At 38.7% G+C, this 22,278-nt stretch overlaps 2 protein-coding genes across 3 annotated transcripts; one reads left to right on the plus strand and one right to left on the minus strand.

Moving 5' to 3' along the window:
• The first annotated feature begins 1,224 nt into the window (after window positions 1-1,224).
• LOC121300327 (interleukin-20-like) lies at window positions 1,225-4,421 on the plus strand. The gene is made up of 6 exons (XM_041228860.1): window positions 1,225-1,301; window positions 1,995-2,174; window positions 2,815-2,877; window positions 3,311-3,463; window positions 3,817-3,891; window positions 4,291-4,421. The coding sequence occupies exons 2-6, from the start codon at window positions 2,016-2,018 to the stop codon at window positions 4,366-4,368; spliced, it is 528 nt and encodes a 175-aa protein (XP_041084794.1). The 5' UTR covers window positions 1,225-1,301; window positions 1,995-2,015; the 3' UTR covers window positions 4,369-4,421.
• Window positions 4,422-11,767: 7,346 nt separating this feature from the next.
• Window positions 11,768-20,702, minus strand: LOC121300144 (specifically androgen-regulated gene protein-like). Of its 2 annotated transcripts, none has more exons than XM_041228581.1 (4): window positions 20,522-20,702; window positions 14,754-14,953; window positions 14,026-14,230; window positions 11,768-13,621 (listed from the first exon to the last, which is right to left on the minus strand). In XM_041228581.1, exons 2-4 carry the CDS (start codon window positions 14,865-14,867, stop codon window positions 12,267-12,269), a joined length of 1,674 nt encoding a protein of 557 aa, XP_041084515.1. In that variant the 5' UTR covers window positions 14,868-14,953; window positions 20,522-20,702; the 3' UTR covers window positions 11,768-12,266. The 2 variants fall into 2 exon arrangements, with proteins under 2 accessions (XP_041084515.1, XP_041084516.1); XM_041228582.1 differs by lacking the exon at window positions 20,522-20,702 and adding an exon at window positions 19,226-19,310.
• Between the last annotated feature and the right edge of the window lie 1,576 nt (window positions 20,703-22,278).

The raw sequence follows: 22,278 nt of genomic DNA on the forward strand, positions 1-22,278 counted from the left end.
TCTCAGTAAATGTTACATTCAAATACATTCTGCATCAGAAGACAGACCCCTTTGACGGTCCAGTTTATTTACATTGTCCCAAGTGTATTTTTTTACTATCAGGACACAGGCTCTTGAAAATCTTGAAATTTGCTTGCCACTATATCATGAGCCAAATATATATTTCCCTACTACTACTTGCACCAGTGTGATGTTATAAACTGCATCCTGAAACCATGACAGAGTTCAGGGCTCTGTTTTCTCCCTGATGGCCTTCCCAGCGCAATCAGCACGCACAACTTTTGAATTAATTTTGTTTATTCATTTATTTAAATGTTATCTATTTATTGGAGTTAATTATTTCAGTCTTTTCTGTTGAGTCCCGTTGGCATAATCGTGTTCAGTCTATTTATCCATTTACTTTCTTTTATTCTTCTATATGCCGTATTGTCTAATTGTAGCTGTTCTAATGCCACAAACTTTACATCATTTATGTCATGCATTCATTTCATTCATTTTTTTTATTTCTAAATAATGAAAGGTTGTTCTGAATTCTTTTATATAAAGTTGTTCCAGTCTCTCCAACATATTTCATTTCATCACATTTTTCACAGGCTATTCCATAAACTGTATTGCTATTTTTACAGTAGATATTAGTATTTAGCAGATATGTGTTGTTCTTGTGTTTAATTATATTACTTCAATTACTTGTGTCCTTGTATTTACACACTTTAGATGTACCAGTGCAAGTATTTGTAGAGCCTGTTCTGTCAATTATTCTTTTATGTTTACTGTGTGTGCGTGTGTGTGTGTGTGTGTGTATATATATATATATATATATATTATATATATATATATATAAACACATATATGCTAAATAAACTATGTATTATGATTGAGTGTAATTAAACCTTATTCCTAACCCTAAAATGTGACAGGTGTAGTTCAGCTGGTTTTTGATTTTTATTGGAATTTATAATAAATATTAAAAAACATAAATTACTACTTATTTATAGGTACTTCATCATGATACAGTTCAAATGCTCCTTCAAATTTCATTTTGCTAACTCTGGGTTTTTCTCTAACAGTCAGCATCTGTCATCGTGACAGTTACCTGCAGTCAAACTTCCTGAATGAGCCCTGCTAGTGATTTTGGTGATGCAATCCTATTGTCTGGTGTTCAGAGCAGGAACCTGTGGATTCCAAAATTCCAGCAGGCAGCCTTTAAAAGGATGAGGAGGACCATGAGGAGCAAGAAGAAAGCACGACACAGCTGAACCAGGCAAGCTCAAGCAACATCCAGTCTGCTTTCATCACAGGAGGTAAGGACTTCAAATATATACTGCAACAGCTATGTATATCACTCATTGTGTGCTTCATTGTTAAGTTCCCTATTGATGTATCGAATTTCTAAAAATGTAAATAACCAAAAGCACGTTATATATATATATATATATATATATATATATATATATATATATATATATATATATATATATATATATATATATATATATATATATATGTATACTATTTAAGTAGCAACACTTGAAATAGCAGAATATTTTTTATATGTTGCAGTAACTTGTGGTTTATAATTGGAATTCAATCTGGATTGAGACAAGTAGAGTATGACATGTTCAGTCCTATGTAATTACTTTTGAATTGCAGACACATTTTGGCATAGTACATATGTGTATGTTTCTTTTAAATGTATCTGATACCATATATTAAGATTATTTTAAACTGTATACTATATTAGCAATATCTAATAGCATATATAAACCCTGTACATCAGACCCACAGAGCCAGACTGCCCTGTTTCACAGAACAGTCATGTTGACTCTCTAGGCACTGGAGTAACTTGAGCTAACCAGAACAGCGCTCACAATATCCACATACAATATTATCTGTTAGAAGGAACTTCAGCTATATTGCTGTACAATGACTTGGGAGTGAGATACGGTTGCTGAGGTTGTGATTACATTCTGTGCTGTTTGTCTGTCCCGCTCCAGGTTCTAACACTGATAACAGCAATGAAGTTCTCGGGCTCTTTCCTGTACCTGGTTACCTTGGCGCTGCTGGGGCATGGTGTGCCGTCTGCAATGGGACGAAGGCTGCATTTTGGGAAGTGTGTGGTCAGCGTCCAGATTCACGAGCTGAGGGACTATATCAGTGAGATAAGAAAAACAATTGTAAGTCATTATGATTAAAACTGTGTGCACTATACTAAACAAAACCTTTTTTTTTTTAAATTCAAATTCAAATTCCCATGCAAAACTGGAAAGAAATGATATAGAAAAAGTTTAACAAATAGACTACTGGTGCAAATTATATGCACATTGTACTGTACACCAGCATCTGGTTTTGAACTGAAAAAACTAAGAAAGTAAATGGCTCTATGTTTACATCTTAGCTCTCTGCCCACTCAATGTTTTGCCACTCCTATACAGGACCAGCATAAACACTTGTAACTTCCAGTTATAAGTTGAATTGTCTTGTACTTCCTTAATGCTCCTGTTCCGCAGTATGACATGTTGCCCAGCTACCAGAAGGATTAGCCTGGGGGTGTTCAACACAGACAAGCTTAATAGATTCCCCCACTGCAGGGTTTATAACAGAAATCAGCAGTCTATAATGACCAGCTGGCACCTCTTACACACAGTACCACACAGAGCATTGCAGTGACTGGAATTAAAACCCACCAGTGCCTTACTGCGTATTCAGCTGGTATATAAACCCTCAGCACAGGTTTACAACAATTACATTGACTAAGATCTGTTTTATATGGCTTGCTTCAAATGGTTTCTTTAATGAATGCATGTGTTACATTAGGTTGGTGAAGACGGGAATTCAGGTGTTCGACTGCTGAAGGAACATGCATTGATGAATATTAAGGTATGTGGCCCGCCTTAATTGAGTGAATGTGTGTGTGTGTGTGTGTGTGTGTGTGTGTGTGTGTGTGTGTGTGTGTGTTAAACACTAACACCCCCCACCTCCCATCTGAACAGTTCTGTGACATCACACAATGAAAGAGCCATAACGTTTATTGTCTGTAATTATACAGCTGTATACTTGTGGAGAAAAGGGGTAATGTGTTTACTGTCCAGCAGGTGGGGGTAATGTGCTAAAAAAATCCATGTTCAGACAGAAACATTGCACACAGCCACCGTACCACTACTGTCCATTTTACTGTAAGAGCTACAGAAGGTTCCACGTGATAGTAATATACTTTGGGGAGTATTTATTATTAATGCTGTCAATGCACGTTGACTGAGCTTGTACAGAAGTCAAGTGCGGTGTAATTCAACATGATGCGTTTTGCACACAGCCCTTGGAGAGTTGCTGCTTCCTTCGTCAACTCTTGCGGTTCTACATGGAGAGCGTGTTCAACCACTACACCCCGAAGGACTCTCAGATCAGGAGACGCACCAGCAGCCTGGCCAACTCATTCCTCAGCATCAATCGAGACCTGCGCCAATGTGTACGTGCCCTTATACTACTGGAGCAGCTTCCAGTAGAATACACAGCGCCAAGCAGTGAGGGCACACTGTTGGTATTACCTGTCAAAACAATAGTAAAAAAAACAACCTTGAATTGAGAATTTAATTCTTGGACTGCGGGCTGTATTCGACAAGGCATTGCCTGTGATTGCATAGAATTGCAACGCTATAAAGAAGGCCTGGTTTAAAAATAAATAAATAAATAATTAAATAATGTAAATCTAGCAACATCACAATAAAATGGATTTTAACAAGCAATATATACATTATGTCCTGTGTATGTAATATACTGTTTGTAAATGTAACACTTTTTCTTTTTCTGTTTTTGGATTAGCATGCACATCTGCACTGCCAATGCGACGAAGAAACCAAGATGAGAATTGAAGCTATCCAGAGCACTTTTGAAAAGGTACATCGTGATATACATCACTTTGTCTGTATGCATGCACCATATGCATGTAAAACGCAAAGCACTCTCCACTGTACTTCGCTTTATACTGTATGTAGATCAATGCATGCATTCCTCAATGCAAAGACTTATTAGGTACCAGTTCTCTATATAAGTCCATAATATCTATGATGCATTTGCTTAATAGCTAACCTAGAATCAGCTTTAAACAGACTTCTTAAGGCTGATTGCATGGAAGTGTTGCTGGGAAGCATATTACTGCTGCACTGTGCGATACTGATAGGCCTCCCCTCCTGACTTAGTCTTGTTCAATATTAGGAAACTGTTGACAATATAAATAATCCCTTTAAGCTTTTTAGAAACCTGTTTGACTCAGTCTTTTTATTATTATAATTCTAGTTGGATGTCAATGCTGCCACTGTGAAGGCCATTGGTGAGCTGGATTATCTATTGGACTGGATAGAAACACACCACTGAAGAAACTCATGAATAGCCCTTTCCTGGACACTAGATACATAGATAGACAGATAGATAGATATATATATATATATATATATATATATAATATATATATATATTATATATATACTATATATATAGATATATATATATATATATTATATATATATAGGGATCTAGGTAGATATATTTTTTAATTTAATGTTATTTAAAGTATTTTTTGTTGGCGTTCTTATTTTGCTATGGCATGTTAACTTAAACTATTTATTAACTTTTTTTACATATTTATTTAAAGTATTTATATGAAAATGTAAGCTGTTATACAGTTGGGAATTTAAAATTGTACATGTGGATTGAATGGATAGAATTTGGCTTTGCTATTTATTATCAAATAAAATAATTTGAAATATAACTGCAGTATTGATTGAATTTGTATATAACATGGAAGCTTTGGCCTCAGAGCTGTATGGCAAGCCAAATTATCATTCAGAGATATCTCAAGTTCATTTATAGATATCTCTTGAAGTGTTTTTACAGGTATCTCTAAATATTTCAATATATCTTAAAATGCAATTTGAGATATCTCTAAATGATAATTTTACATGCCATACAGATCTCCTTGGGATTCAGGCAATGTTATGGACTGTTTTAATGAATGTTTTTTAGGGTAGTTTATTTATCTATCTATTTATTTATTTATTTATTTTTAAATCCCATTTTTGTTATCCAATCAGATTTTCAGTTCAATTTTGATCAACTGTTCAGAGATGGTTAGAAGTTGATTCACGTTTTCCAATAAACTATTTAACATAAGAGAATGTTTACACACACACACGAAATAACAGACCTAAAAAAAACCCATTGTAAATAGGGAACACAATTTAAAAGGAGTTTGAGCAGCTGTACAGTTCAGTATTCTCTCACCAGATGGCGCCAGTGATCTTTGTCTTGCTGAAACATGTTCGAGTAATTACGCAACTTTAAACACACGCAACACATGAAACCTTTCAAACGTCTCTTTTAAATACGGTACACGGTCTTTTCGCCATATCGAAGCTGTGCTGTGAGGGTCTGTAACCTGATACGAATCTAAAACGAATGCTTAATAAAGGGGCTTGTATCTGGTTCCTCGCGTGGTTGGTTTCCGCAACAGTTCTGTTTGCTTGTCGTTAATGTATTGCATGGCACAGCCACATTCCAGGATCGTTGCTGGTGTTTGTTTGCGTTTCGTGTTTTATTTTAACAACTCAAACGTTCTTGAAATGCAGGTTTTGGGTGTGACTTGCAACACCCACTTCCACAGCCGCGAGAAGAATAATGTGCTGTACAGACCTGACATTAAAGAGACCGCGAATTGTTAGCATTTCTCAAACGCACACGCTGTAGCATATTCTGAATGAAGGACTGGCTTAGGTCAGAAAAGCCATCACGCATCTAGAAACCAACCATTCGGCACACTTGCTGCTGGAGAGAGGCTCAGGGGTGTGAATGTCATGGACGGGGGATGGCTCTGGCCAGGATTCATGAGGTGCCTTTGGCAGAACGAATCCCATAAAAATGCTTGTTACCTGACAAAGGCAATAGTTAGAGTTCCTCTTCTCCCTTCAAGTGCATCAAAAGCAAGGTGTGCCGAGTGCTAGACCAGCCATGGCGCAACTTCAGTTGCTATGAACTTGATGTCATATTCAAAACAGTATGAAGGTAGGCTTACTCAAAACTGTGTCCGTACCACTACGAAACAATCAGATTTGAAACTTGGAGATACGGTAGCCTTATTCCATTGTGACAGAATACATGACATCGTCATCGCCCAGTAAAGAACAGTAAATATTTGGGCCCCAATTGACACGCTTTTTGATAGAATTTTTGAATGACGTTTCAAGTCAAGTGATCCTTATCACGTACCTCGAGCTGGTGGGCAGGCCAGCCATATATCTGATTCACTTAACGCGGTTTCAGACCTTTAAAATAGTTTAGTTTGCTTTTATGAAAAAAAATGGTGAACACTTTTCACTTTATAGGTTGCCGATGGTCATACAATTGCAGAGAGAAAAAATAAAAGACATAACGCAACGAAGATTAGGCAAGTGACTAGCTAATATCAAGGGCAGCCCTGAAGGAGTGTAGCTACTTACCCTCAAGATAATGTTCATTTCATTTTAGGTGTGTTACTTTTACCGCATTAATGAATAGTAGGTAATCGTAGTTATTTGAAATGTTCAATAATGTATAAAATTCACACATGAGCCCACCAACATGGCCGCCGTCTCTGTTAAGAACGGTTGCTAGGTGATTGATGACGTCATCGAAAACGAGCTATTACAGAAACTCACGCGTGTGGAATCAGAGCTGATGTCAGACTAGGGAGCTGTGTCACTTCTGCCTGCCTAAAACAGTGCTTGCTCTTCGTATGGTAGAGGGAGGAAATGCAGTTTGTTTAATTCACTAAAGCTGTGATAGGCTGTTTTCTTCTAATACAAATATGAAGCAGACTTTGGGAATGTGGCATTCCAACTCTTAGGTAAATATGTTTGTTGTCAGCGCTGTACTATAATACTGTGCTTGGTTATTGTAGAGTGCACGGTGGTAGGGGTCAGGGCTGGTTGGTGATGCAATCAAATCATCAAAGCCCGATATTTGCTTCCTGCAAGGGAGCCGGCTCTTGTACAGCGGGTTCACATCCTATCTCCGCTGTTATTTATTGTGTTTGGAATTACACTTAATGTTGACCAATGTATCACAGAAGTAACGGTAAAGGTTTTAAGTAAGCATTTCATTCCACTGCTGCTTGCTAATATTAGCGGGAAAAAGTAAAATACATACAGTAGCAGTTCCTTGTGGAAAGGTCAGGAGATAACAATGATTTATATCAGTAGTGGTGCTGTATAGGTCCGGGAGGCAATCACTGGGTTCTTTGTTAGTGTCACACTTTGAGCGATTGGAGCTAGCATCCCAGCAAGCAGAACATACTATATATAACATGGCAGGTCCCGATATTGAAGTGATACAGCCACCTGATATTTCTTTGTATCAGACAGTTTATATCAGATGGCTTGTGTCCATTAGCTGGCATGGGATTGAAGTGACATCAGGCTACGCTGTTTGTCACCTGATTCCTGCACTCAGCCCTGCACAATGCACCCCTTTCATTGGGAATTTGATTCTTGTTAAAAGCTTGCTGCAATACAAACACATTGGAGTGGCACATTGCTTAACATCTCTTTGTCTGCTGTGCCTGTCTCTGCAACTAATAGCAAAAATTATCATTATTGTCATATGACAGCTGGAATCTCTGCCATTTGTGGTTACATGCTGTCATCCTGTGATAACAAGCCACAGCATTGTTTGGATGCCGATCGCATTTGTATTTAAATCCAGAACTAGAGGATACGGAGTGTAGCATTGCTAGCATCCACTTCTCTGCTCAGTAAATCAGGAGAAAAGCTTGAAGCTCACAGCATTAGAGGAACGGAAACAGCATCTCGAACCACAGATCCCTTTTAGAGACGTTCTTATTAACTTGGGAATGCAGTCTAACAGCAGTGCAGTATCCCACACTTAAAAAACAAAAGACAAAGTGGGATTTATTTATTTAGAGTAGTTTTAAAGGTCTGTTTTGAACGGCTAACAATATAGACAATGGATGAATGCAGTTTCAAACTGATTGTGAATTTGTTTGGCTTTTTTGACAGTGGCAAACTCCCCACTGCACCGAATCAAACACCCTAAAATAGCAGCTGATTGACGCAATGTTTTCACATGGTAGGATTGATTTGATGAAGCCGTGCTTTAATAAGCAGCCCTGCCTTTCTGCAGCATGTTTAACATTAAAAAGAAAGCAGTGGTTGTCAGAAAAGGCGGGGCAATATTTACCAAACACACTGCAACTCCATTCAGTACTCACGAGGGGTGTTAGTAAAAAGAGCTGAGAGCAAACACAAAAACTTCCAGAGTAACAAGGGGGAAAATGAGCTTAGCGGTAAACAGGTCAGTAAGAAACCCAAACCGGTTCCCCTGGTCTATTAGCAGCCCTGAACAGAAAAAAAAGAGATGCTGTCTCAGATACGCATCTTTCCTTCCGTATATGGGTGAAGTTGAGGTTCTCATAGTTCATATTCATTACCCAAACAGGACTTCAGCAGAACACAGGCCTGCTTGTTGATACCTGAGCCCTGCGCTGATAGGAATCCTTCAACTTCCCTTTGCTGTAACCTAAAGACAATTTAAAGGGGAAAGCAGAATAACTGAGAATAACCACAGAGAACAGCTCCGACACCTGAACAATGCACTGAAATCAACCGTTTATACATTCTAGGTTCCACATCAACTTTACATGAAGTGTCTCTAATTACTGTGTATTTACATAGCAGTTCCTTGGTAAATACATGAGCACTTAAACAATGACAATGCTATTGTGCATAGTAACAAATGTACTTAGTGTGAATGTTTTTGCTTGATATAACCCTAACCCATTTCTGATACAGCTTTTTACTTAATGTGTAAATATTTTTGCACATTTTATGAAAGTAGACAAATTGTATCTGAAAAGGGTTAGGATTACGGTTAGGGATAAGGTTCGGGTTAGGGTTATAGCATGCAAAAAGATGTACACATTAACATTGTAACTATGCATAACAACACTGTAATTATGTGTGTATGTGCACGTATGCATTTAACTAAGTAACTACTATGTAACTACACAGTAATTAGAGACACCATGTAAGGTGTTCCCTTAAATTTTTTTTGATGATGTCATAAGCAATGTCTCTCGAGAAAGAGTGTTCTGTTTTCTGAGCATCACAAGTGCATCATCATGCGAACGCAGTTAGAGTTCATGATGTATTAATAACAACACGCCTCTATAACATGACAATGTACCCCTTAGAGTTTAGTCATTGGAACAGTTCATTGTCAATCTTCTGCGCCCCGGATGTTATCAACAAAGGAGCTGCATGCAAACTTGACATTGCAGAGACCCAAACCCACACCTCTCTGTACCCCACACACTCACTCAGTGCGTGTCAACACAGTGGAACTGCAATAAAACCCTTGGGTCAGCTTTGCATTTTCATTGTATCAGCAGCCATGATTATAAAACACTCAATGATGCATTTCCTTAGATGATAAAATGCACTTCTAAACTATCAAAATGTTTGTAGTTGAATTTTACAAGTTTGTTTAAGTGCTTACTTTTATTATGCTGCAAATGTAAAGGCCCAATTTTAGATTTTACTAGGGTATACATACAATGTATTATTGTCTATAGATTATTTTTTGTAGTTAATCCTAAAATCAAATTCACATTATTTCTAATAAATCAAGCTGTGATGTGCTTTGATTTAATCCCAACCCAGATTGTTTTATTATTAGTGTTTTACAATCAAGCTCATTGATCATATACAGCAGGAGAGGCAGGTGTGTACAAGTGCTCATTACAATAATCAGAAATAAACTGCAAGTGCTGGGTTCAAACCCAGCTCATGCCCTTGATCTGGAGGCTGTGTGGTCCACAGGTGAGAGCTTGACAGTCTCTATGGGGATACTTTACAATAGAGTCACAATTCCCTCTTTCAGCGTCTTGCCCTCATTCTCAGAGATGGACTGGAACAGGTTCCATCAGGGATCAGCCTGTTGCTGCAGACACAAAGTCGGGATTCCTGTGCTGTTGCAGGTTTCGGATGGCTGAAAAGGCGTTGCCACTCGACAGGTTGGGTAGCTTTGCCAAACCCAGAGGGAAGGGTGCCGGCCCCATGCTCTTGCTTAAAGGATTGTACAGCCTGCTTTGTTATTCCATTGAGCGAGCTGCTGCTATAACAGGCTCCTTGGACTGATTCATGCAGTTCTATTTATGGATTTTACAGGTTGGGCGTCGATGGAATGCCACTTGGTTCTCAGCCGATAAAAAATGAAAAATGTAATATTCAAGGCAACATTTGTTCAGCTGCTGGTTGCAGCTGCACGATTCATCAAATACTTTAAGATGCCTGCCTCAAAGTAGCATTGTACTAGATTTACAATCTTATTGAGTAATATAAAGTTTGTCAAGATCATTTTCTACCATTTTGTGTAAAAGCAACATTATAAGTTAAAGTTACAAAACTAGTATAAAACACTAATGCACACATTATAATAACACCAGCCTTCAATTTATTCAGGGAAATATTTATTTGCAAAATCTACTTAATATTTAAATGATGTTATACATACATTATACACAATCTTAAACAGTTCTGTAGCTTTAAAATCCCATTGCAAGGTCAAGTTTAAAACACTGATAGAAGTAACAGACAAAAACACAGACAACTTCATATGAAACTTCAAATGGCATCGTCTTCTGAGTACCAGTTAAAGTGGCAATTCACTGATACCTCATATTAAAAGGAGAGTTAATGAAATCATAAAAAGTACATTTAAAAAATGACATAAGCCACAGATCCATAGACAAGCGAGATCTGCTACGATATGGATAAAACGAGCATTTTAGGAATTCAGTTTGAAACATATTTCCTTTCTCTCTCAACACCAAACTACTTCTCAGAAAAAAAACTTTTTTGGTTGATGAATTGGCATTTGACTTGTTATTATTATTACTGTGTGTTCTATGGCATTGCCTGTCTCTTAAAACACTTGAGACACGCATGTTGTAACTCAGACAAGGACATGTATTTTACACGTGCTGATATCCCCAGACCTGCACTTGCTTCTTCCATTCACAGGAAAGCGCCACTCCCTCGCAGACTGGACTTCACAGCACACTGAGCCAGAGTGGCCAGTGTAAATATTAGAAAAGATTAAATAATCTAATTGAGTACAGATACATACAGGGTCATATCGGAAACATTTACTCTTAAAGATCAAGATATCATTTCAAAACACTAACAATGAACACAATAGTACTAAAAATAAACTTCATCTACACACACACACAGAGCTTAGAATACTAAAGTAAGTGTGATAGAGAGAGAGAGATTCTTTGGCAATTACCATACTAATCTGTATCTAGTGTTTTCAGTTTTATAATTAGAAACAAATGTCCACACTGCTGAGAGGATTCCCTTTAGAGATAGCCTTTGGAATTATAGAATATAAGAGTTTTGTTGCAATCTGGGAGTCATTAGCTTAATGCTGGTGATCTCCATAACCCTGAAATGGAAAAGCCACTTGACCTAATAGGTCATTAGGTCAGAGGTCAAGTGAACCGACAATTGTACCCAACTTTGCAAGTATGAAGTCTGTATTTCAAATAGTTCCATGGGGTTTTCATAACACAGCGTTCTCTGGTGAGTTCCTGGTTCGGTTGTGTGAATGCTACTATTAATCCCAAAAGGAAAAACTACTTATCCTTCCTCATCCTGTCTCATCCAAAAACAATGCACAGGAATGTATACACATGGCCTTCGTTATGAAATAGAAAACATTAAGCAGCAACTTTTCAGTTTATTTTTAACATGACAGAAAGTTTCATATAAGCGTGTGAGTGAACAAAACAGTTTTCTTTAACATATATACAGTATATATCTGAATCTCCTTGCACCATCAGGAGGGCTTTCAAGTTTAATATGTTTTTTTTTTGTTTTAGAATCAGTTTTCAGTAAAGGTGGTTTGCCAGAGAAACAAAATACTTCTGCCAAATGTAGTTATTTTGCCTTAAAGTTTTTTGTTCTAAATATTTGCAGAGATGCAAAAGGCATTGCTTTGCCTCAAACATCCCGTTAATTGTATGATTAATAATAATAATAATAATAATAGTAATAATAATAATAATAATAATAATAATAAATAGACTTATACCCTCAACCCTTTGTCGTTTTCAAAAGACCTAAGATAGAGGCATCTATTCCTTGTCAGCCCATTACAGTCTAAGATACAGCATTCCCATTTCCATGACTGTCCGGAGTGCATCACTGACAGCATTGCTAATCCTTCAAGAGCCCCAGCTTCTTCAAGGCCTCCCTCCGGTCCTCCCCAGTTCTAGGTGTGATCTGCACACTGATGCCCTGGGAGCGGGGCAGCTTGTTGGGGCCGTGAGGGGCAGGGAAAGACCTCCTGATGTCTTTGGGGAGCTCAGTCTTCTCTTCCTGTTGGATGTCAGCGAAGTCCTTCCCAGTCCCTAGAGAGAAAGGGCGTGGCCTGGAGTTTCTGATTAAGCTAGGCGATTCCAGGAGGGTGTTGGGCTTCAAGTTGGACTTAACAGATGTGTCGACCACGTAGCTACTCAGCCCCATGCCAGAGCGCTCCAAGGTGGCAGCTTTGAAGCTTGCAGGTCTGGCTGGGGAGCGCTTGTCAATCATGGCAAGCACGTCACTGTCTGCCCGTGGCCGCATGTTGCTGCTCCTGGGCTTGTCCTCGACTTTGGCCGATAAGGGTTTGGCTTGAGTGTCACCTCCTGGAAGCTCCATGGAGCTGTGGTGGTCTGGTAAGTGGAAAGGACTGCTGTGCCAATCCTGCTCAGGCTCACCTTTAAGCAAACCAAGTTTCAGAAGGGCCTCCCTTCTGGATCTCTGGGGGTCACTGATGTGCGATTGATGGTGAACGATCTTCACTGTAGAGGAGGGGGTGTGGTTTGGGCTGCTATGCTCCACAGTCTCTAGGGAATCCTGATTGTGAAAAGTAGTTCCTCCTCTTTTTAAGGACTTCATTACGATGTTGGAAGGCAGTCTCGTGGGTTTAGGAGCAGTCGGCGGGCCATGCTTTGTGTCAGATGGTACTGCTGTTGACGGAGAAGAGTCCAAGCGAAGAAATCTAGATGTTGCAGGATTTGGCTGAATGGTAGGCCGTGCCCCCAGTCCAGTCAGAGAGTGCTCTGGTCTGGTAGAAGATTCAAAAGTTATCTTGTTCCTCTCATGCTGGCCTCCTGAAGGAGATGACCTTTCAGATCCTCTGTGCTGAGCTCTGGCTTTCTCCAGACCATCTCGAAAATCTGCTGGGGGTGTAGTCACCCCCAAGTTGGTCTTGGAGGGGTTCCTGACGTGACCACGGGAAGGCTTGGGATCCAAAGGCATGCTCTTTGGCTTCTCCACTTGCAGGCTTGCCTGCTCTCCCAGCTTCTCCGGATGAATTCCTGAAGCAATCCCACTGGGGTCGGACATGCAGCTCTGGGAGCGGGGAGACAGCTTAATGCTCTCTGGTGCTTGTTTCAGCCCAGCCTTGGGTAAAGTGTTGGGGCCGCTGTTTGCCAGCAGCAGAGGAGCAGGCACGAGGGCTTGTGACATGGGGCGGCTGCCCTTGCTTCTCTGGAGTGCTGGGCTGTCGTTGGCTGACTTATATTCACCTAGAAGAATAAAAAATAATAATTTTAAAACATTCTGGCAAATACACATATACCACCTACATATTTTCGGTTTGGTTAAAGAGCTTGAGTGGTAATAGCCACTCTTTAAAAAATAAATAAATAAAAAAATCTGGTTGTTAAACTCAATATTTGCACTGTGTAATGTTTAACCACACTCTAGGTTTGCAGAGAAACATTAAAAAAAAAAAAAAGTACAGTTCAGTAAAATGTTAATGTTTCACAGAGCACTGTTAATCTTTAATGCAGGGATATTTGCTCTTCTTTGCCATCAGGGACCACGCTGCAAAAGTTCAAAAGTCTACAAAACGTTTTCAATACAGAAATTCAATAAGTTACCCATGACTCGTTTTTTATTAATGCTAGCTTGTTGACTCAGTACACACCCTCCAGTCTGTAGCTCCCGATAGAAGAGGACAGGTACTCTTGCTTCGACGCCACGTTGCCAGTGGACGGTTTGTCAGACCTGGTTGTCTCATCAGTGGACAGCCCACTGTCATTTCCCTCCGTGTCCAACGAGTCTATAGTTTCTTCCAGGAACATGAGACAGGCTCGCTCCTCGGCAGAGAGGTACTCCAGGCTGTCATCACTCTGGTGGGGGTGGAACAATGGAGCTTTATTTAAAACAGGTTCCCCTGATGATGGTTTATTGGGCTCAATTTAATATTAGCAACAGCTGCTACTAGCAAAAAAAGTTAAAATGCTAATGCATTGTAGATCACTGGATTTCAACTCAGAAATCATATTTTAATTCATATATTATTTCTCTCATCTTGGCAAACTTCTCGTACCCCATAGAGTTCACATAACAGTCTTAAACATTTCTAAAAATTACATTTTAAAAATGACTTGGACTAAAAGTCTTATTTGGTGGTTTGATGACATTGAAAACGGCTTTTGATTGAAACATTTAATTTGCCCTCCCTCCTGCCCCTCTCCCCTCCTCCCTTCCTCTCCTCTTTAGAGCTGCTTGTGTTGTGCAGCTTTTTGTAAATGGTAAAAGAAATGTAAATTGAATGACAAACATCTGGACTGGAAGTCTTTTTCAAGGAGTCTGGCGGCTCCCGTGCCAGGGTAGATGTTCCCGCACTGGCCCTGTGGGTCCGGTACTCACCAAGGCGGAGTGGTTGGAGTTGAGGCTGACCACGCTGTCACGGCTCCCCGCGCTGCCCACGCTCGTGATGGAATCCATGGCATCCACGCCGGGCCACGTGTCACTCTTCGGCATCTCACAGAAAGGAAATGAAGGAGGGAAGGGGGCAGCTCCTAACCAGGGGCCTGTGCTGATTGGAGGAGAGCTTCACTGAACACACTCTGCAGAGACACAGAAACAAACACTTGAATTTAATACTGACCTTGGATACGGTTTTAATTCTGGCAATTTTTTTGCGTCACACTCGTTTAACCATCACTGAAATTAAAGTGTTAGAGCGTTGGATATGCGAGTGCTGACTGTGTGTGTGTGTGTGTGTGTGTATATATACACACACACACACACACACACACACACACACACACACACACACACACACACACACAATATATATACATATATTATATACACAAGCATATATATATATATATATATATATATATATATATATATACACACACATACACATATATACATATATATATATATAATATATACACACACACACACACACACATATATATGTATATATATATACACATACACAAGCATATATATATATATATATTATATATATATACACACACACACATTAGGGCTGCGATTAACACTTTCATTTCTTTGGAGATACATTTTGTAGCGCATGTTAATCGCACTCCTCTGTCTTGACCCTCTGGGCAGACCGTAACTCATTCCCTGCATCATCATTTTAATATACTCGAGATGCTGGCAGCGTTTGCATGGGAAGTTAGTTGTATGCACTGTTAACTGCGTTATGGAACAAGGTACTAAAAGTGAAGGACTTGTAAATGGGAAGTATATTTACTGTCAAATCGAAACTTTCAGTATCACAAACACAGGTGACGTCTAATCTGAATCACCACCTGCATGCTAAGCGTGCTTTCACTTCTCAAAATACGCTTTCCAACAACAACACAAGAACTAATGAAACCTGTCCGTTTCAATAGAGTACACTTTCAGAAATTCAGGATCACTGCAAGCCCATGAATCAAGAGAAGTATGATAAGAATAATAAAATAAATGAATTATATATAAATAGTATTCACAATTAAGGCAAAGCTTTTTTTATTTTTTAAACAGCAATGAATAACATCCTTTACCCTGTTTCCTTTAAAGAAAACTGCTAAGAAAATATCCAGTATAATTTGAAATGCATTAAGGTGATAATAAACTGACTCCACTGTGATTCAGCAGTTGGTTCAAACAATTTAACAGCAAATGCTGGGATTTTACTGTAAAATTCTGTGTAAATAAATATAAAACTATAAAGAAGAGACAACAATATGAATCTAGAAATAGGACAATAGGCTTTTTTATGCTGGGTTGTTTTTTGAATAATAATAATAATAATAATAATAATATACAGATATACAAATGTCACTTATATAGCGCTCTGCATGCAAGCATTCCAGGAAGCTTTACAAAAGAAATATATAAAAATGATGTGTCTAATATATAATCCGGCCACAAAACAAACTGACCCAAACAAATACAGTTTTCAGACAGAATTAAAAAAAGATTCAGTTGTGCTAGCATTCCTGATATGAATCAGGAGCAAGCTCCAAAATCGTGTGTGTAGTGTTTAAGATGGCTGGTCATGATTTCACAGTTAAACAAACAAACAAACAAATAAAATAAATAAATAAAATGGGTAGCCTCGTTATTCAGGGAGCTCCAGTGGTCCTCTCTCCGAGGCCCTCCACTTGCTTGATTTCAAAGTGCTGTGTGAGGCAGGGTACGATTGTCACTTTGCGTCAGGGCCGTTGTGAAGGTGCACTGTTTTCCTGTTTATGCTGTTATGACACTGTCAGGGAGCTCAATTACACCCTGGGTATGAGTTTCCAATCCACTAGCTAAGCCCTGCATCAAAAGAAAGCTGATCTCTGGATTTCATGCGTGTGTTTTTTTTTTTTTTTCACTCCCTGGCTACCTTCTGCACAAGCAGGGCAACACAAGGCTTGCATTTTAACAAACCTGAACAAAAGCCCTAGACCAGATGACCTCAAACCTACAAACAGCTGCCAGGTATTGCATGTGTCCAGTCATGATATTATCAGCCTGTGGTTCCTGTAAAGACAGAAAAGCATGCCTATGCCAATTACACTTTAGCTCATTATGACACTGGCATGCTGGTCTGTGTGTTAAAACAAGCTCTCATTACCACAGACTAGCCCATCGCTCTCAGATCATAATAACCTTATTCCTGAAACCTACGCGTATTAAGCAATGACTTTACTTTATGTGAACACAGTACCCAACACCCTCTAAAGATGGAAGCCTCCTTCTCAAAAGCAAAGTGTGAAACTCACCCAGAGAATATTAGCAAGCTGAGGCTACATTTAAATACTGCAATTCCACTTGTGCACATTTCTGAAACACAGATTCAAATTCATGACTTTATGAAGTCAGCCCTTAGTTGTTTATCTGCCTATGAAAAACCGACCCCACCCTGAAACAAACACTGCACAAGGGTCTTTGGCAGCACTCTATCATCATAGTTCAGGATCTAATACGTTTAAACGAATGACCTTGTTAGTCAGCAAGCACAATCTAATCTTAGTGTTGCAACACCACAGTTTTGATGTACAGTATACAGAACAAACAAAGAATATTCAGCAGTGTATACTTTGCATGCATCACTCATTGATACCTAACACATTGCATTAGAATTGCTGCATGTCGTTAAAGATTATCTTCAAATTACATTTTGTTTTTTGTTCCTCTTATTTTGATGGTGTTTTCAATAGCTCATGTCTTGCTTGTTGTCTGTAGTGAAAGGTGCTTTCACCCGAGTTCAGGTGCGGATCTTTAATTCTGCTTTCCTGTCAGACATGTGTAAACCAGGCTAGATCAGCCAGAGCCAGCACTGAGGGAGTACTTTAAGGATCAAGTTTACTTTTGTATTAGGGCAATGCTCAGCCGTGCACTAGATGGCGCTAATTCGTAATGCGTTAACCCTTTCTAGTCTTGAATTATTTTTGTTGCACTGAAGAATGCAAAATTAATTTAAAAAAAGAACTACATGTGAACAGCGTATATGTTAACATACGGTGTTAAGATAAGGCAGGACCTTCAGGACTGAATGGGTTAAACACACTGATCTAGCTTAGGTTACAGATCAACCAAACTAAAAAGGAGTTCCAAAACTGGGATCAAAAGAATCTCGACACGCAAATCACAGCATTTGAACTGCAACAACCTATTGTTGTCTGCAAGAACCAAGCAGAACGCAAACACCATGAAAGTGCAAAAGGACAACAGCAAGTCAAAGCTTTCAAAGTGTAACTGGAAGCTACTTCATCTGACACAGTGAAAAAAACAAAAGGCACAGCAATATAGCTGTGTGTATGTACACAGGACTGTGTGTTTACACTTACCATAAAATCACGACAATTGTTTTCGTGAAACCAGTTGAATGAAAAATGACTGGGTGTGCCTCAAATTAACAAGGAGGTATTGTGTCCCATCTTTCAGTACAAAAATCTGACATTAAAAAAGCCTCAAGGTTTGTACCCAATATTTTCCAGTTCTTGTCACTTTACATGATTGCAAACCAGACTGTCAAGCAGAGGAAAACTATTAGGAGATCAGTCTTGCTTTAAAATGGCAGAATAATCTGCCTAACCCTTGCCGAGCACTGGGGAAGCATTCCTGAAGTTCCAGTTCTATAGCACAGTAGAGCACTGTATAGACAAAAGAACAGTACCATATTAATTCTGGAATGTTACCAGCAGAAGTGAGTGGATCAGGTTAGTTAGCCAGAGACAACCCAGCATTGAGATTTAAATAACATAGAAAGTTTAAAATATAAAAATGCTGGCAAGCCGATTGCATGACACCAAGACTATATGAACACTCCAAATTATTAAGAGAGGCAAGAATATAACTTCCCCTGATGGTCACCATGTGCAATATGTACTTGAATAACGAAATCTTTTGTTCAGTGGTTTCAATTTAGAATAAACAAGAACAGTGGAGGGGGCAGGTTTAACAGAAATCGAACTAAAATTAAAGAAAAAAATGTGCTCATGTTTAGATATAGTCTGAAAAGGCATATTACACTGCCGACTCTGGGAATTCTAGTTTAGTGACTTTATGAAATTACAGAAAGCGAGATTCAACATTTCTGATGGTGGTTTCGAATGAGGAACAGAAATGCATTAAAGCTTAACAGAGTGTACAGTAAATGAACAGAAAAGTTGAATCAAAAGATGAGATTGTTAAAGAACAACCCTGGGAATGAGGTGCGTAATGTTTTTCAGGGATAAAAACCCCAACAATAAATCATGTACACTAACACAATAAAAAGCTTTGGGAAGTAATTGCTATTGTGTTTGCTCACTAAGGTTTAGAGCTGTAGAGCAGTAAGCATGATGATTTCTATTTACAGCAGCACTAGGGGGAAAGGTTACCTGCAGTGTGCAGGGATAAACAAGAATATCGTTCCACTCCTCATAGCAAGACTATAACTTCCCACAATGTCACCATGCACAACGAATAGGAGTCTTATTTCCATTCTTGTTCTGTTGCAAGGTAAAACAAACAACAAATGGTAGAACCTCACAGAAGCACAAACTAGGTCAGTGGTTCTTAGCTGGTAAAGGAAGACCTACAGAGCATCAAAGTGCAGCATATATTTTGCAGCTGGATGCTCTTTAAAACACAGCAATCTTTGCGTGCAGGGATGGAATTAAGATGCATAGCTGTTTCATCCATTCCAGGTTTTAATGCATGCGTGATTAGACAGTGCTTATCTAAAAAGCTCATAGTAAAACTGGGAGTGGATCAAACTGCCATGCAATGGGAGTCTTAGTGCCATCCCTTAATGTGTATGCGCAATGTTAGCAAAATGTATCTGTTCCAGATGCATTGGCAGACCAGCTAAAGAAGCAAAGTAGCATCAGAGACACCAAGGGTTTATATCTTCAGCTTGGACATGGCAGTTGTAAAATACTTAATATTTCTAAATTAGCTAAACATTGCAAACATTTTGATAAAATTGGTTTTTGATGTGGTGCGATAACAAAGGGATGACTGGGAATCATTTGAAATATTTCCACTGCTAATTAATTTCCCTTAAACCGTTAATTTTTTTCATCACGGATTTTTTAAATAACCCCCTTAATTATTATTTTTTTACTAATTAGCAAAGCAGGTATAGATCATAATTAAACGCTATGCACAGCGCAAGTAATATTCGCAATGATTTCTTAAATATATAACAACGATGACACCATCTCCGCAATTTTGTGGAGTGCCTTTGACTCTGATATTCGTATCGTGGATAGCATTCATGAATATTAATATTATTCATATTAATAAAATAACTATTTTACTTTCCTTTCATAATAATAATAATAATAATAATAATAATAATAAGCATTTTTGGTTTTTTTGTAATAAACCAGGTAGTTTTTTTTGGTGCGTGTTTGTATTTATTTTATTTTCTCTCTTGGGGTTTAGCTTCCCAAAATAAGAGAACCCAAATCGAAGTTAATTTCTCGGGTTTTAAGTTACAAAATTCAATGCCATTAATGAGTACTTATAGTTTCATATCAAGTGAGGTGTATATAATATATATATATATATATATATATATATAGATAATATATATATATATATATAGCGAATAATTAGAGCGCTTGCTTAAAACTCGATGTTTTCATGCTCTTGTTGAAACTCTGCTGGTAAAAGTCTTGTTTACCTACCTGGACGCAGTTCCAGCTAGCCCCAAAGACACTGCTGATGGTACACTGTATTCCACAAAACGTCCGAAACACGGTGTCCTTTAAAAGCAACCCTCGTCTTGGCATGGAGCACCTTTGCCAGTCTCTCGGTTTCTGATATGACTCTGTTTCACCTGAGCAGGTAATACTGCATACCACTGACTCGAGCTTGTCTTTCTACACGTCTTCCCGAGAGACCGCTGTGGCCACGCCCACTGGAACAGGTGCAGGCTATCACAAGAATACCTGACTCTTCACTTCGGGGCCTCGCAGATAGACAGATAGACAGCTATATTTCTGTTTTTATTGTTATTGTGTGAAAGGCGAAGAACAACGCATTTTAAACATAACCGTCAGCGTTTCCTTATCAAACCACACGGCCTGCAGTTGATACTCTTGCGTCAATTTAAATCAATTGCTTTACATAGATGTCAATTTGAGATTGCCCAGAGCATGGAATTATACAGTTCCTTTTATTAGATTTTTTGTTTAACCCTTTATTTGTCCAGGGAAAGTCCAGTTGAGATTCGAATCTGATCCAGATCTGGTGTATAACAAAGAAGCACACACATGCATTTACATGAGCACAGCCAATAGACTGATACTAGCACACCGCATAATTCTTTATTAAAAGTCGTGTGTTCAATAAACAAATGAACAGTTTAAAGGAAATGATACTAAGGACCCTGCTGTAAAGTAAAAGCACAATGTAAGAAGTAAAGATTGTTACTGTGAATCAATATGCTGCAATCTGTAAAATAATGTTTATTACTATTCCCTTCATACTATTTTCACTCATTGTAAACCTCTTGCAAGTCTCAGCGCCCCCTTGTGGTAGTGTTGGAAATGACCATTTGAACTTTTTAAACTTTTTGTGCTTGTTAATGATAGACACAGGAATGAGCCCACATTCTTGATACCACCATTTCATTAACTAAAATGTATAAATGATTACCAATTGTATATATGTTGGTAATACACTAGCACTAATCTTGAGCTACATTACTTCAGGTGACAGAGGGTGATCTTAGATTAGGGTTAATCAGAGTCTGTGAAACCAGGTGTTTGTGACATTCATGTCATCTTACAATTAAAATGCAGCAGCCTTACATGTGTCTTTATGCTATGACTGGTTCTCAATTAGTAACTGGCTCACCAAACCTCCCCTCTTATATAATGTCTGTTTCGTTAATTAAATAAGCTTTGATAGCCATGAAATCCCCTTTAGCTGTTCCAACACAACCCCCTCTAATCTGAGACAAAAAACCCTGAATAGAGCGTGTTCTTGTGAAGAAGGGTGCGATCCAGCAAGGGTGACCTGTTTTTTTTTTTTTTCTCACCTGCCTCACGTTTACCTGTTGTTGGAGTAATAAATGCACACATCATCAATTCACACCTATGTATTTAGTGCAGAAAGCCAGAAAACTACCCAGCACGGTTCAGTCTTATTTTATTAACATCATAAATATCACCAGGCATGGGTTCAGTGATTCTTAAAGGCATGGGTGGCTATTGAGAGTTTAATTACATGATACATATTCCACACAACATACGTGCATACAAGTGTTTTACTCTGCAGATAGCACAGCGCCTGGGCTCATCATGCAACGCTGTCGTTTGATTGTCCTTGACAACGACGGCAGTGTGGTTCAAGAGGTACAGTATTTTCCCCAGGGTAAATGCCAATGAGATTGATTTCTGCACCAGCCCAGTTACTGACACCTGGTGTTTGCGGACTA

Source organism: Polyodon spathula, chromosome 25 (assembly GCF_017654505.1).
Source record: "Polyodon spathula isolate WHYD16114869_AA chromosome 25, ASM1765450v1, whole genome shotgun sequence".
Classification (NCBI taxonomy): domain Eukaryota; kingdom Metazoa; phylum Chordata; class Actinopteri; order Acipenseriformes; family Polyodontidae; genus Polyodon; species Polyodon spathula.

What these genes read in the sequence shown, in the direction of transcription:
- LOC121300144 (XM_041228581.1), bottom strand. Translation starts at nt 14,867, where the DNA reads ATGCCGAAGAGTGACACGTGGCCCGGCGTGGATGCCATGGATTCCATC. An exon ending in ACTCCAACCACTCCGCCTTG is followed by an intron (nt 14,231 to 14,753) that starts GTGAGTACCGGA and finishes CACCCCCACCAG; the next exon opens with AGTGATGACAGCCTGGAGTA. An exon ending in CGGGAGCTACAGACTGGAGG is followed by an intron (nt 13,622 to 14,025) that starts GTGTGTACTGAG and finishes TTATTCTTCTAG; the next exon opens with GTGAATATAAGTCAGCCAAC.
- LOC121300327 (XM_041228860.1), top strand. Translation starts at nt 2,016, where the DNA reads ATGAAGTTCTCGGGCTCTTTCCTGTACCTGGTTACCTTGGCGCTGCTG. An exon ending in GTGAGATAAGAAAAACAATT is followed by an intron (nt 2,175 to 2,814) that starts GTAAGTCATTAT and finishes GTGTTACATTAG; the next exon opens with GTTGGTGAAGACGGGAATTC. An exon ending in TCCAGAGCACTTTTGAAAAG is followed by an intron (nt 3,892 to 4,290) that starts GTACATCGTGAT and finishes TTATAATTCTAG; the next exon opens with TTGGATGTCAATGCTGCCAC.